Source organism: Rhodnius prolixus, unplaced genomic scaffold, assembly GCF_049639745.1.
Source record: "Rhodnius prolixus isolate KJV_2025 unplaced genomic scaffold, Rpr scaffold_1, whole genome shotgun sequence".
NCBI classification, from domain to species: domain Eukaryota; kingdom Metazoa; phylum Arthropoda; class Insecta; order Hemiptera; family Reduviidae; genus Rhodnius; species Rhodnius prolixus.
The window spans coordinates 14,449,950-14,465,379 of NW_027411581.1; the positions used below are offsets into that span (position 1 = coordinate 14,449,950).

Consider the following 15,430-nt stretch of genomic DNA (forward strand, 5'->3'; position numbering starts at 1 on the left):
AAACAACCTGACAAACTTTTAATATTACTATTTTTTAGATTTACTACATATTTAAAGATAAGCGAGATATCGATTGAATTTGGGCAAGAAAACGTTTAAACACGTTCCCTTCCACATAACCTGAATTAACCTCCTATTAATGGTTATTGCCCGTGTTGCTGTCCGAGGTATACAAAGTAAGTTATTTTTTGTTTAAATTTCTAATTTTAGAAACTATTAAATAAAAAACAGAAAATGACTGGCTGAAATATTTTCAATTATCATGTAATTCTTGTAGAAATATATTTCTTTCTACGAATCTGCACTTTTTATAACATATGTTCTCTAGATTGCACCCTGACTGAGTAAATGAGGTGTTTTTAATTGTACATTAAGTAACTATTGAATCATTTGAAAAATTGATAATTGTTTTGTTCTCTTTGGAATCTAGGAAGTAAATCATTACCTCTACTTAAAGAAAGAAATTGTCAAAGTCGGGTGTTTTTCAAAGTTACGATTTTTCGTGGAGTTTTGACAATTAATCCATATACTACTATCCTACCGAACAGTTTTAATATGGAGTTAAATAATAGTGAAAATAATTTGATGAATTAGGCTATTCGCACTTCGATTGATACTTTTTTGAGGTTGTTTATTTAAATTCCAAAAAAGTTAGGAGCCACTCTAATGCCATATGTGACTGAGGGTATCTGTTTCAAATGTAATTCATATCAATTTATTCTAATATCATATTTCCTTGCTGTAAATTTTATAGATGCAAATGAATGGACTAAATGGATGTTTAAAAAAGTTGAACACAATGTCGCAAAAATAACTATTGATTGTATTCTTTTCTTCTTCAGTTAATAAGCCTTAAATTAATAGGCAATTTCAGTTTCTCTTAATTTTGAAATTCGAGTATATTTTAATGTAATTTGATTATTACCTGAAAATTGCACTTATGATTTTATGCTTGAAACAAATTTGTCATTTATCATACGACTAGAAAAATTGTATCTAAAAATATCTACGACTTTCCTATATATATATGGATATTGAAGAAAGTTAAAATTATTTTTTAAAAAGAGTAAAAACCATTTAAATCATTTCATATACTGTCACGAGATTTTTTTTTTTTTTCCTTTCTTGTTTCCAATCTAAATCTTAATGGGTTGGATCAAAAGGAAGCTGCCAAACTTGAATTTAGTAATTTTAAATAAATATTTCACTTGATTAGGTTTTGAAGCATTGATAGTGTCAGTTTCTTCTTGATTGAATAAATGTTTTGCACATTAATGATTGATGAAGCAAGTGTTTCATTTTTTAAAATTGTGAAATTACAAATTGTTTACTTATTTTAGGATTGTTAGTTAAGCGACAAACATGCCACGAGGAAAAGGAACAGAAGAATCAGACAAGTTGACAAGGATCGCAATTGTTAATAGCGATAAATGTAAACCCAAAAGATGCCGCCAAGAATGTAAAAAATCATGCCCGGTTGTTCGAATGGGTAAACTTTGTATTGAAGTTAGTCCAAATGATAAACTAGCTGCTATTTCTGAAGAACTGTGTATTGGTTGTGGTATTTGTGTCAAGGTAATAATAAGAAATGTTATTCTTCAATATGAAGTTCGTGTTATTTAAACTTTACGGATCATGCTGCCTCATAAGAAATCTAATTGTAGTAAATTTTTAACTTTATGTCTCGTATGCAGAATTTCTTGTGATTTAATAATTTTTTTTTCAGAAATGCCCATTTGAAGCTATCAACATTATTAATCTTCCGAGTAATTTAGAAAGAGATACAACTCACAGATATTCACAAAATTCATTCAAACTTCATCGTTTACCAATACCTCGACCTGGTGAAGTGTTGGGATTGGTAGGTACAAATGGAATTGGAAAGTCAACAGCGTTGAAGATTTTAGCCGGAAAACAAAAACCCAATCTAGGGCGATATTCGGTACGTTAATTTCCTAGTAATACTTAAGAGAATTATACTAATATTCGCGATAGTTGGAGATCTAATTTTGAATATAGACTTTTATAAGTAATAAAATTGTGAATTAGGAAGTATTTTAAGTTGAAACCGTACTTAAGTATGAGTCAATGACGCTTAGATGCGTAGATAATACGAATAAAACAAATCCAATGCAACCTAGAAGATCAATTCTGACTCACATCCAAGTCCTTGATCTCGATGGCACATTGCATAGTATGCAATGTAAGTATCAAAGCTGTAATTAAATACGAGTGTATTATTAACCAGGGACCTGTTTGTGCTGAAAGTAAACTAAACACCTTTATGTTTAGGATACTATGTAGACTTTATTTATTTATTTATTAAAACTGTCCGGTAGGACAGTTGTATAAGGGTTGACCATCAAAAACTGCACGAAAAAGCGTAACATTGAAAAACACCCAACTTTGACAATTTTGTTCTCTTTTTCTGTAAAAGATAAAATTCCCAAATTTTCTTTAAAATAAAGGGCAAACCCTCCTTTATAACTGTAATTTTTTGCAACAACCCAGATCTAACAGGTTTCGAGAAAAAAGTTGCCGAAAATGAGCAAAAACCGCTTTTTCAAAAAAATGTTCTTGTTCTTCTTCTTCTTGTTACCTTTTTTGTAAACAACGTAGCGCCTAAACGCGCGAACCGATTTTCATGAATGAGGTTTTATAATAGTAGTGTCACTGTGTATACAAAATTTAGGTTGAACGCTAGGACCCTTCCTGTGGAGTTACCCTATCGTTCCATCGCAGGGATGATTAGATTCGCATTTTTGTTGTTTACGATGTTCACAAGATGCAAATTCATGTTCGTTGGTCCTTATTTGACTCAGAAGAGGTAACGGCTTATCAAGAAAGTCAGCATTGTTGTTTCTGTTAGCCACACAAAAGTAAGACATGCTAGAACTCTTGATATTTTTAAACACCATAGAAATTTTAAAAAAGAGCCTTCAGAGATTGTAATAGAAAAAGTATGAGTTCTAGATCGCATTCAATTTCACATCTTACGTCTTCTTTTTTAAATATGCAGAAAATTTGAATTAGACACGACTAACCAAATCTTGCAAATTATGTTAGTTTCAAGATTCTTTCTAGGAATCTTTAGGTTTCTCGCTCCTTAGTAGTGAATCCATTTTTTTCTACATTCGTGGATTTTTATATTTATTAATTTATATTTATTTTATTTTGCTTAGAAGTCAAGAAAAAAAATGTAGCCTTTTATAGATATAAAATGTAGATATGAAAATATAAGATCACATTACAATTACTAAAAGCTTTTCTTATTAGAATTATAATCTGAAAAGTTTCAGATCCATTTTGGTATCTATTAAGAAAATATTTGCAAACAGGACCTATTTTAATATTAGATTTTTTGTTTATTTTATTGCAGAATCCTCCCGATTGGACTGAAATTTTAAATCATTTTAGAGGGTCAGAATTACAAAATTATTTTACAAAAATTCTAGAGGATGATTTGAAAGCACTTATCAAACCTCAATATGTGGATCAAATTCCTAAAGCTGTAAAAGGGACTGTTCAACAGCTTTTAGATAGAAAAGATGAGAAAGATAATCAAAATGAAATCTGTGAACTCTTAGGTATATTGATTTTATTTTTTTGCCTGATCTTTAAATAGTTTCTTTCCAGACATTTTATTTGAACTCTTTATTCTAATAATTGTTTAATGCTTGGCTTTTGCTCAGATTTTTCGCTTGTAATGATAGAATATAAAACACATTTTTAACTGGATTCGTTTTTTAATAATTATTTTTATACATTTTGGAATTAATAACTTACAAATTAATTCATTCTTATTTAGTTTTTTAATGTAATCAAAATATTACGCTCAACATAAAACATCTCCCTAGAAATTTTAAAGGAGATATTAATAATAATGATTTTATCGTAGATTTGGATAAAATCCGAGATCGATCTATTGAAGATTTATCTGGTGGAGAACTTCAAAGATTTGCTTGTGCTATGGTGTGTATACAAGATGGTGACATATTCATGTTTGACGAGCCTTCCAGTTATCTGGACGTAAAACAGCGACTTAAGGCTGCTTACACTATACGTTCTCTAATTAGACCAGACAAGTAATAAATTTGTTGTTTTCTACTCCATCAGTATTAAATGTTTCGTGGAAAATAAAATGATATTAATTTTGTAACGTTTAACAGGTTTATTATTGTAGTAGAACACGATTTGTCAGTGCTGGATTATTTATCAGATTTCATTTGTTGTCTTTATGGTGTGCCTGGAGCTTACGGCGTTGTGACTATGCCATTCTCCGTAAGGGAAGGTAATTAATACCTTCATTTGAAAAAGATTGAGGTAGATATGATTGAAATACTTAAGAAAATGTATGCAATTACTTTTGTAGGAATCAATATCTTTCTTGATGGATTTGTACCTACGGAAAATCTAAGATTTCGGGATGAATCATTAGTGTTCAAAGTAGCAGAAAGCGCCACAGAGGAAGAAGTAAAACGTATGCAACACTATGAATATCCCGCAATGACAAAAACGATGGGATCATTTAAGTTGCACGTGGACCAGGGCCAGTTTACAGATTCAGAAATTGTAGTACTGCTTGGTGAGAATGGTACCGGAAAAACTACATTCATAAGGATGTTGGCCGGAAATCTGGCTCCAGATTCTGGCTCAGGTAATAAGGAACTAATTCAAACATGAAGCAGTAATCATATTTTACATTAAGCAGTTGTTTATTTTAGGAGAACTTCCTCAATTGAACATAAGTTATAAGCCACAAAAAATTAGCCCAAAATCTACTGGAATTGTAAGGCAGTTGTTGCACGATAAAATTAGAGACGCTTACGTTCATCCACAGGTTAATTTATTTATGTTCCTAGTATAATAATTTCTTTTTATATATTTCTTTTTTTTTTTTTTACTGCTGGTTAATTGTATTGAAATCGTGTTTCGACTGAATTGATTGAATTCATTTTGATATTGGTTAAAAAAAAAAATCGCTGGAAGTTCTTTCAGTATATTTCGCATGGGTAACCTTTTGGTATCCGAAAGGAAGTTAGCGACAAAACCCGACAACCGAAAGTACCAGTTTATTGCTGTTATGTGGGTTTATTTTTTGAGATTTTCACGAAAACGCCCTAACGATTTTCTTCAAAATTTTCTTATCCATACATTTAGATTTACTACTTTTTTAAAAAATTTTCTTTGAAAATTTATTTCAAACATTTCTTAGTAAGGGGTGATGGTTAGTCTTACCATTAAATACATTTTAGTAGCATGTACGGTTCTAGAGTAAGCATAATTTAAATAGGATTAGCCAGTATTTGTGCGATGCGATAAGCTAACGTATGTACTTAATGTGCATTTCATCTTTCTTACTTATTGTACCAAAGCTTGAAAAGGATTAAATGGTTGTAATAGAAGTTAGAGTTCCGAGTTGGAGGAAAATGACATTTCACATCATGATTTTCAAGGAAACTAAAGTCTATTTGATAGTTGAACATAAAGCCCGCCTAAAAAATAGGCATTACTTGCAGGAAATTACAAGAAAATTTTTCATGTAGTTGTTCAGAACTTTGAGAATTTCGGTAAGATTAAAGTCATGTGCGAGTTTGACACCAGATTTTTTTTTTTTAGTTCGTTACCGACGTAATGAAACCTATGAAAATTGATGATATTATGGATCAAGAAGTGCAGAATTTATCTGGTGGTGAATTGCAACGTGTGGCTCTTACGTTGTGCTTGGGTAAACCAGCAGACGTATATCTAATTGATGAGCCCTCAGCATACCTTGATTCCGAACAACGTTTAGTAGCAGCTAAAGTAATAAAAAGGTAATATTAGTACAGTTTCGTTCAATATAAAATTCAGTCTTCAATGGTTTTTGCTAACATAGTTATTTATTTTTATGATTTTTAGATTTATATTACATGCAAAAAAAACTGGCTTCGTAGTTGAACACGATTTTATAATGGCCACATATTTATCTGATCGTGTTATCGTTTTTGAAGGAACACCTTCTGTTGAAACTACAGCCAACACACCCCAAAGTTTACTGGCTGGAATGAATAGGTTTTTGGAATTGTTAGGAATTACTTTCAGAAGAGATCCTAATAATTTCCGCCCTCGTATAAATAAAGCGAATTCCGTCAAGGTAAAACATGGAACATATATTATTGAACATAAACAATAGGATATCGTAATTAAGTTTTTCACAAACATTCCAAAAAAACAGTAATTTTGGTCTTAACTCATTTACTCACCAATACGAGGTTGAATGGAGTTCTAAATTAAGTCTAACTCCCAAAATAAAATTGCCCCATTTTTAGTCGTTAACTTACATTAGATGCTCCTCTACAAGTCAATCATTGAGAATAATTGCTTTTAGAATTCGCAATTTTTAGGTTTATCCTCCACACCCCTGTTAAGCTGTAGCTAACAGACACCTCTAATACATACTTCTTATTTTACACTTAATCCATAACTGCTAGCATAAGGAATCCATTATCATTCCATACCGGAAAGGAGCTTACAAATATTGGTAGAAAATTGCATAAAGTTCTTTTCTTTTTTTTTTTGTTTATACCGAGGATATATCATAGCTATATACATGAAATCTTCAGTATCATTACAGTCTGTTCTAGGAGTAAGGATATGATTTATGCCTGCAGGAAGTGTATGAAGGCCTGCTAATTTATACATTACACTTAGACTATCCCTGATAGTAATGTTTTTGATTTCCGACCATATGCGAATATATTTTACTGCTCTTAATATCGCAACTAATTCAACCGTATTGTAAGAGTTGTTTCTTAATCAGGCTGATACGCCATAATTGCTAATCGCAATCGTTATTTTGTTATTAAATTTCGAACCGTCCGTAAAAACATGTGCCTGACAAGTGGGAGGAAACTTAATCCTCTAAGGCCGAATTCTTTAGACTCTCAGGGATATGCTTAAAAGAAATTCCGTAGTACCATTGATCTCATTTAATGAATATTCAAATTTCTGGTTATGTACAAGTAATTTATCATTTCTACACGCCCGCTCTCTAAACAGCCATTGAAATTAGTGCTGAGCAGTTAGGATCTACTTCCGCTCTCTCACAGGCATTTTGCCGTGGTCATCGCACATTTTTGTACCACCTCAATATCCTGTCTACTCTTTCTGGGTAATATATTTCGATGACTCCGATTCGTTTTTTACCCTGTCAAGCATCCTCCAATATTCCATTTAAATAACCTCCACTTTTGAAATAAGTTTTTGAAGGTCGCCAAGATTTTCGAGCAATATAAGACAATGTATGCTGTTAATTAATTAAAAATACTTCTTTTCTTTTCCTTTGAGTATGGGTATTTCATAATATGGGTGGAGTATTCTAACCTCTTATCTGTTCCATGGCAATGGCATTCACGATTATTGGAATTGATAATTATCAATAAATTTAAGTTAATAAGTAATTGCAATTTTACTAATTGCCTGAAATATTTTCTTTTAGGACGTTGAACAGAAAAGAGCCGGACAGTATTTCTTTTTGGAGGACTGAAAGTTTATTTATATATATATATTTTTTAATTTTATTTAGAAGAGATTTTTTATTATTGTTTTGAATAAACTATGTAAGTGATTTTCCTGTTTTTTATTTATTATTATTATTTTTTAATGCACCTTTGTTCATCGGGTGATACAATTTTTGTAGTCTCTTGTGTGTTTTCATTGTTGGCGTTTGCATCTATCGAACAGCATCACTACGAACAGAAGAATCTAAAACACTTAAACTTTAGATAGATAGTTGTTTTTATTTGCATAATAATGTTTTCAATGTAAATGTTTTAGTATATATACACAGTGGAAAGTATATATGACAGTGGAAAAGTTTCCTACTGCGAAGTTAACTTCATTGTTAATTATCACTGTAAATATTTTCAATACTTACTGAAAATTATTACATTTAAAAAGTATTAAAATAAAAAAATTAACATTTAATGATTATATTCTATTAATTCGGGTAGCTTTTAAGAAGCGCACTTAAAATAAAAAATAGGGACAGTTAAAACGAAAGAACTATAAAAATTTAACTAATTAAAAAATAAAATTTAATCATTATACTCTGCAATAAGAAAAGTCTGCATATATATTTGTAAGCGGTCTGTACAGATAAATGCAGCGAGTACCAATCTTTTCCATAAAAAAAAAAAATAATAATAATTCCTCAGTCAGTTCAGCCTCGGCTAAGCCATCTAACCTTGCACTTCTTGAGTACCGGAAACAACGCAATGAAGTGAAAAATGAAAAACCTCTTTTCAACTTGTGATTTTTCATTTGCTCTCGGCTTAAATTTTTGAACTAGACGCTGACATCATAAACGTTTAAATGTTCTTTATTTAATAATATTTCAAGAAATAATTGAATATATTCCTTACACTTGAATTTTTCTGAGATGTAAACAGTTTTAGTGCGGTTTAATATGCTGATACGTACATAGTAACCTACAAATACTTTTCGAAAGAAATCGTTCAAGAAGTATTAATTCATACAGTAAATGTATTGTAGGATCCTTCATTTTCTTGAAGATTACCGTTCTTATTATTAATGTAGGTGTAATGTTTATTAAATTATTAATCTTAACCATGGTACTCTCCAAGCACCCATAGACAAAATATATATGTATATATTTACATTTATCTAGAACTAATCTAGAAGTGTTTAAAGTTATGGACTTTAAGTAGATAGGTAGAAAACAAGCAAAATGATATGCACCTACGATCGATAGCTAACCCTAACGATGACTCAGAGAATAAACAGCCTCCAAAGCCGGCTGATACACCTCCCCTCATACCCAGTGTGGTGAGTCTCGCTACTTGCAATGGCGAAGCAGTGGAGCGGTGATTCTTCCTCAGTCAAGCAAAATTATTACCACCACCAACATATCAACCTAGCAGGCTCATATGTCTCTGCCGTCCGGTCATAATGTCACCAAAACTGTTAAGAGCTCATACAAAAAAAGAAAAAAAAAAGCAGTTATTCTTGTGTGGATAAAAATACACGAGAGATAAAGGAAAGATAAACTAAGAGTTGTTTATTCTAAATTCGGGAAGTGATTCAAGATGAAATCTTTTTCATAAAAGGCTCGCTTACCAGATTCTTTTCACTTTTCTTGAATAACTTGTTTTTATGATTTTGAACAAAAATTAAAGTTTCTTTAAAGCAGTTAATGTTACGGGAATAGTTGCGCAAGAATAATTCTTGACACATCCGGACCACCTGATTTTCCTCTGAAGAGAGGAGTGTGGCACCCCCTGATCTCTTTATTTGCATTTTGGAAGAAGTATTTAGGAAGTTAGATTTGCAGAAAAGGGGACTGAATATTAAAGGAGTAACTCTACGCAACCTTCGTTTTGCGGATGACGTAGTTCTTGTTGCTAAATCCTCTTCTGAATTAAAACAGATGTTGAAAGAATTAAATGAAGTGGGTAAGGACTAAGGCTGGTGTTCAATCTGGATAAAACTGTATTAATGTCCATTACTGAGAAAGATATGATTCGTCTTGGAAATGAGAACTTAATTGGGTGGAAGAAACTGTCTACCTGGGGCAACTGATTTCTTTTGAAGGAAGACAAAGGCAAGAAATAAATCGGAAGATTAAGATCGCATGGCCAAAATTTTGGTCATATAAATATATTTGCAAAAGTAATTTCCATTCGCAAAGCGACACGCACATCATTTGCTTTTAGTCGACTCTTGGACTTGTTTTTAGGCGCTCCACGCTCGCTCGACGACCCACTCACCGCGCCGTCGCTGCACACGCAGCCTTATGTCAAATAAATATATTATTATTTTACAATAAAAATGTAAAGTGTTTCGCGGACCACAGGTTGGGAACCACTGCTATAGACAGACAGGCATGGTGCAGATTGGGAGAGGCTTATGCTCTAAGATGGGTCAGTTTCCCTTAATTTTTATTTTATGATATTAATACTTTTAATTAAGAACATATTTATACATACTTTTATCCAATTACTTGCATTTTATTAAACTTTAGTATATTTTGTTTATTAATAACTTAATGATTTGTTTAAATAAATAAATAATAATAATATAAAAATAAATAAATCAAAATTAAAAATAAAATGAAAAATAAATGTAATTATAAATGAATGAATATGAAATAAGTAAATATAATGAAAAATAAAATTATTTTATACGTGTTTTATATTTATTTTATGTTGTTTTATAAGTATTTTAAGGAAAATAAAGCTATTATTACTATTATTATTAAAGCAGTAATTGAAACCACAAACTAGACAATTCAAAGCCAAAGAGGGACGCCTTAAAGAGCCAAATCAGAAAAGGGAAATTAATTACAAAACTTTCACAAAAATAAAAATCCAATCTTAGAACATTAAACAAAAAAGGTTTAATTTTTCAAAAAGACAAAATTTCATAAGGCTTAAAAATAACAGGTCCAAATTTATAATTATATATAATACATAATTTACATAAAATCTCACTTTACATTATTTATAAGATTTATCTGTTCATAAAAATAATTAATTCATACAATGGACACTACAAACTCACATAAATTATGTTGAATATATAAATATAATAAATTAAGAATCAAAATAATAATAATTGTACAATGATAGCATTAAAAATCCAAGTAAATCCTTAGTAAAATTTGACTAACGGTACATGTCACAAAAGTTGTAATATATTCTATAACTATTAAATGTGACGTTTTTGTTTTAATAATATTTGGTTTATTAATAATTTATAATTAACAGCTCACGTAAACAAAATTGCAGCTAGAAAAATATGATAACTCTAAAGCACCTATTTTTAACATAACGCTTTTGACTGCCAAATCTAACACCAGTCTTAAATAATATCTAAAGTACTTTATCAAGTCATAATGAATGTCCTAAATGTCAAAAAAAAAACAAAAAATATATATATAATAACACCTAAAAGTAATAATCTTTCAAAGTTTTTTTTTAAACATTATTTTAACTAGTAAATAATTTCAACCAGAGAAAATGGCCAAAAAGATTCTGGTAGTCATACTGATAAAGTAAGTTTTGTGATCGTTTTATTCAATCAAATTTTGCATTTTGTGGGAAAGTAGAACATTGAATTCCCGCAATTAAATTTGCAGCGGTAAGAAGATAGCGTTATACGCAGCTAACAAATTTTGAAAGAGAATGAAAAATGCCGGTAAGCATGAAGTAGGTATTTCCATGAAGAAATTGCGCGTCATTGGGCAGAAATTCTGAACTTCGAATATAGAGATCCGGATCTGAGAAGGCATCAAGTAACGTCTTTTTGGCAGCGAGAGAAGATCGTTTCCTCCAACCAATTTGTGAAGGATGAGATTTCCGCTTTCAAGTTTGGGCGGAATGGATAAACAACTTAAGACAAAACCGAAAAGACTTCGAAAATTTGACCTTCATATAGCGGGGTATGGACTTCCCTTCTGTCAGTCATGCGATGGCTATCATTAACATTATTTCGTAAGGCAGCTGACTCCAGAGGTGCCTGAGTGACATCAGACAACCATCAGGACATTACATTTAATGACAGTTCTGTCTCTGTCTGTGGTGTAATGATGGAATACAATTTTAGTTTGCTAGTTGAAAACTTATAGCGGCGTTACACCAGGTGTCAAATTGCGCGTCATTGGGCAGAAATTCTGAACTTCGAATATAGAGATCCGGATCTGAGAAGGCATCAAGTAACGTCTTTTTGGCAGCGAGAGAAGATCGTTTCCTCCAACCAATTTGTGAAGGATGAGATTTCCGCTTTCAAGTTTGGGCGGAATAGATAAACAACTTAAGACAAAACCGAAAAGACTTCGAAAATTTGACCTTCATATAGCGGGGTATGGACTTCCCTTCTGTCAGTCATGCGATGGCTATCATTAACATTATTTCGTAAGGCAGCTGACTCCAGAGGTGCCTGAGTGACATCAGACAACCATCAGGACATTACATTTAATGACAGTTCTGTCTCTGTCTGTGGTGTAATGATGGAATACAATTTTAGTTTGCTAGTTGAAAACTTATAGCGGCGTTACACCAGGTGTCATAGATTGTGTTGCCATAAGAATTGATTTTAGGTCATATTTGGTCTTATCTATTTAATGCAGCATGGTACAAAGACGAAATACTCTTATCGAAAGATCATGCAGGTACTACTTTGCAACAAGAATTACACATCTTTCCACAATAAGAACACTTTGTTACAGTCAGCTAGATTTCCCGATTAAAAGAAAAAGAAAATGAGCAGGTTACGACGTTTCGACACCAGAAACACATACTTGAGAGGAGCTGCGTCGGCACTTCAAAAAGCCTTAGATGAGATAGCACAACAGAACATCGATCACATTTTTCGAAGAAATTAAGTATTAAGAAATGTAATGTTAAACAAAAAGACGTGGCGAGTAATTAACTATTCATTGCTAATTTTATTAATTGTTAATTATTCCATTAAAATAAATTATTATATCTGGTTAAGCAAATAAACTGAGATAGTGTAAGCCTGCTACTTTTATCCTTCTGAAAAATGCGATTTTTTAATTTTTCTTAGGCATGTAGTTGACATATCAATACTAATAACGTAGAAATTAAAAAAATCAAACAAAACCTCACAATCTATAACTTACATTAAAATAGTTAAAACAGAATATAAAGAACTTTTCAAACTACTGAAGGATTTTAAATTTTTCAATTGTAAATTTGTCTATTTTTAGTCATGAGATTGCAATCGTTCTGAAATTTCATAATCCATTGCTATTAGTTTTAATCTAGTTATGATTAAGTGATAATCCTACACAATTACTATAATATTAAAAATAAAACTTTTGTTTCCAGTTGTTAATCTAATCATTAAGTTCGAATACATTACAAAGTTCTAAAATAATCTAGTTGTTCATAAACATATATATGACTATTTCAGTTTTCAGATTAGACCAACATTCAGTAAGAGGGATAAAAAAATCAACCAAAATATCGGTGAAAGAAAATACTTTTTTTGAGATCAAGTAAAGATCTCAGCCGCAGTACAGGTCTTATACATTATTACAAGATATTTTTAGCTGATTTAGCGAAAGTCATTTATAGAAAAGTCAAACGGTAAAAAATTTTTAATTGGATTTTAAACTGGTTCAAGTATTTTCTATTCCTTCTTAAATCCAGTCAATAAGAGTAGTAACCATGTCAAAAAAAATAATACATTGAACACATAATATCTATCATACAGTTTAGTTTTATTGCAGCAATAGACTGGCTTTTAAAGTAATGTTTACATCCTATAAAGATAAAAAAATATTTGAACAATTTGAGGGTATTTTAAAATGTTATCCATTAAGGAAAAAAATCAAAAAAACTCTAAAAATGTCTAAGAAAATTAAGGAGCACAATACATCTAAAAAAAATGAACATAAAAGTTCCTACACAGTTAACAGCAAGTCGACTTCGCTGGTTCTGCTTCCACTAAATTGAAATCCATTCCACTAGGCCGTGCAAAGCCAGTCTTAATTCCATCCCAACCATCTTCAATTTTATAATCACCTGACTGTATTCTGTTATAAACTTCTTGTGTAACGGCTGTAAAAGCTTGTTCAACATTAAATCCAGTTTTGGCCGATGTTTCTATATGGAATATACCTTGTCTTTGGGCAAAAGCAGCTGCCTCTTCTTCAGATACTTCTCGTGGTACCCCTGTTTTTACCAAGTCCAATTTACATCCTACAAGAGCAAATACAGGCGTATGTGGCTCTATATGTCTTTTTGCTTCCATCATCCATAAAGGAATCCGTTCAAATGATTTTTTGTTGCATATATCATAAACTAAAAGAGCACCAACTGAGTTACGGTAATAAGATTTTGTAATGGACCTAAAAAAAAGGCAAACTCAGCAAAAAAAATACAAAAAATGATTAGAAATAAATCTCATTAATTTTATAATTACAATTTACTTTTCGGACATAATATAAATCAAATAATGGAACTAAAATATACCATTATTTTCTCTTATTTTTATTTATTACAGTTTTTAGATTAAGTAAATTGTTTTATTGTTAGCAAAGAACTTTTTCTTTTGTGGCCGGATCCTTCAACTGATTTTTATTACGCGTAACTGAGATCGATAAAACTTGGAACATGGTATGATTCTGAAGATTTAAGAATGTAAATACTATATATCCAATATAAATACAAAAAAAATGTCACGAATAAATGGAAATCGCTATAAAACGGTTGTAACCTGTTTATTTTAAATAAACATAAAGGAAATTATTTAGAGACAAAATAACACCAGGCACCTACTGAATAGAAATAACCTTCAATTTATAACGTGAAAAAACCTGTATTTTTTATTAAATAAATTTATTTAATAAAACTGAATAAATCAAATGTTTATATAAGCAACATAATTCTTGCAGACAGCAATTCCAGCGTGGTATTAAAATTAAGCTAGGTTCTTAATACGTTAATTTCAAAACTGTCATTCATGTTTAAGAAAAAGAGTTACTGTATCTGCAAAAAAGCAATTATATTTAAAAAAGTAATAAAATAAAATTAGAGCCTTGCATCGTACAAAAATACATAACACGCCCGAATCATGCCAAAAGTCTGGTTTATTCTTGGTACTGCCCCCAGATGACTTACTTCGCATCCTGGGAAATTCCAAAAAGAAGAATGTTTATAGGATTGAGCAAATAAACAAAGTTTAAGAAGTAATATGAAATGATTAAAATTGAACTCAAAATGGTACTCATTTTTTATGTATACTAAATTTTTGGTTGGTTTTTAACCTATGATTAATGACTAATCACCTTATGGGCTAAACAAAATATATGAAAAAGCAAAAACTCTTTAGGACATTTTAAACTCATTTATTTATAGTTTAAATTCAAAATTCAAGAAAAGTAAGACTTTTTTCACTAAGTATACAAACATTCTGTAAGGGTAAATCTAAACATTTACCTAAATCTTTCCTGACCTGCGGTGTCCCACAACTGCAACTTTATTCTTGTGCCATTTCTTACTTCGATAAGCCTCGCGAAGAAATCTACGCCAACTGTGGGATCTGATACCTAAATAATGGATCAAGCAAAACATTGAGAACAATTGAAATTTATTTCGAACAAAAATAATTTAAAAAAACTCACTTCAGCAAATTTCCCGTCAGTAAAATACTTCAGCAATGAGCTCTTTCCCACAGTACTTTCACCAATCAATATTAGACGGAACTGATAGTCAAAAATAGGTTCTACCATTTTAATTCTTTATGTTAACAAAGAGTTTCAAGTCCCCATTATAAATACAAAAAAAAAGTTCGTAAACTAAGTTACAACAACAACGTAGGTGAAATCAGAGAATGACTAAGTAACCGTGTGAGAAACCTACGTAATTCGCAGCAGCTGACTATGAATGTAAACATGAAT

General features: G+C 31.0%; 2 protein-coding genes across 3 annotated transcripts; one reads left to right on the top strand and one right to left on the bottom strand.

Moving 5' to 3' along the window:
- The first annotated feature begins 32 nt into the window (after nt 1-32).
- On the top strand, nt 33-7,610 carry pix (ATP-binding cassette sub-family E member 1 pix). Of its 2 annotated transcripts, none has more exons than XM_074130449.1 (11): nt 33-176; nt 1,341-1,575; nt 1,727-1,942; nt 3,380-3,587; nt 3,899-4,085; nt 4,170-4,291; nt 4,373-4,657; nt 4,725-4,840; nt 5,620-5,816; nt 5,902-6,136; nt 7,481-7,610. In XM_074130449.1, the coding sequence occupies exons 2-11, from the start codon at nt 1,363-1,365 to the stop codon at nt 7,526-7,528; spliced, it is 1,827 nt and encodes a 608-aa protein (XP_073986550.1). In that variant the 5' UTR covers nt 33-176; nt 1,341-1,362; the 3' UTR covers nt 7,529-7,610. The 2 variants fall into 2 exon arrangements, with proteins under 2 accessions (XP_073986550.1, XP_073986558.1); XM_074130457.1 differs by lacking the exon at nt 33-176 and adding an exon at nt 453-700.
- A 2,766-nt stretch (nt 7,611-10,376) lies between these two features.
- On the bottom strand, nt 10,377-15,294 carry Rab39 (RAS oncogene family member Rab39). The gene is made up of 3 exons (XM_074130597.1): nt 15,155-15,294; nt 14,970-15,079; nt 10,377-13,879 (listed from the first exon to the last, which is right to left on the bottom strand). Exons 1-3 carry the CDS (start codon nt 15,260-15,262, stop codon nt 13,441-13,443), a joined length of 657 nt encoding a protein of 218 aa, XP_073986698.1. The 5' UTR covers nt 15,263-15,294; the 3' UTR covers nt 10,377-13,440.
- Between the last annotated feature and the right edge of the window lie 136 nt (nt 15,295-15,430).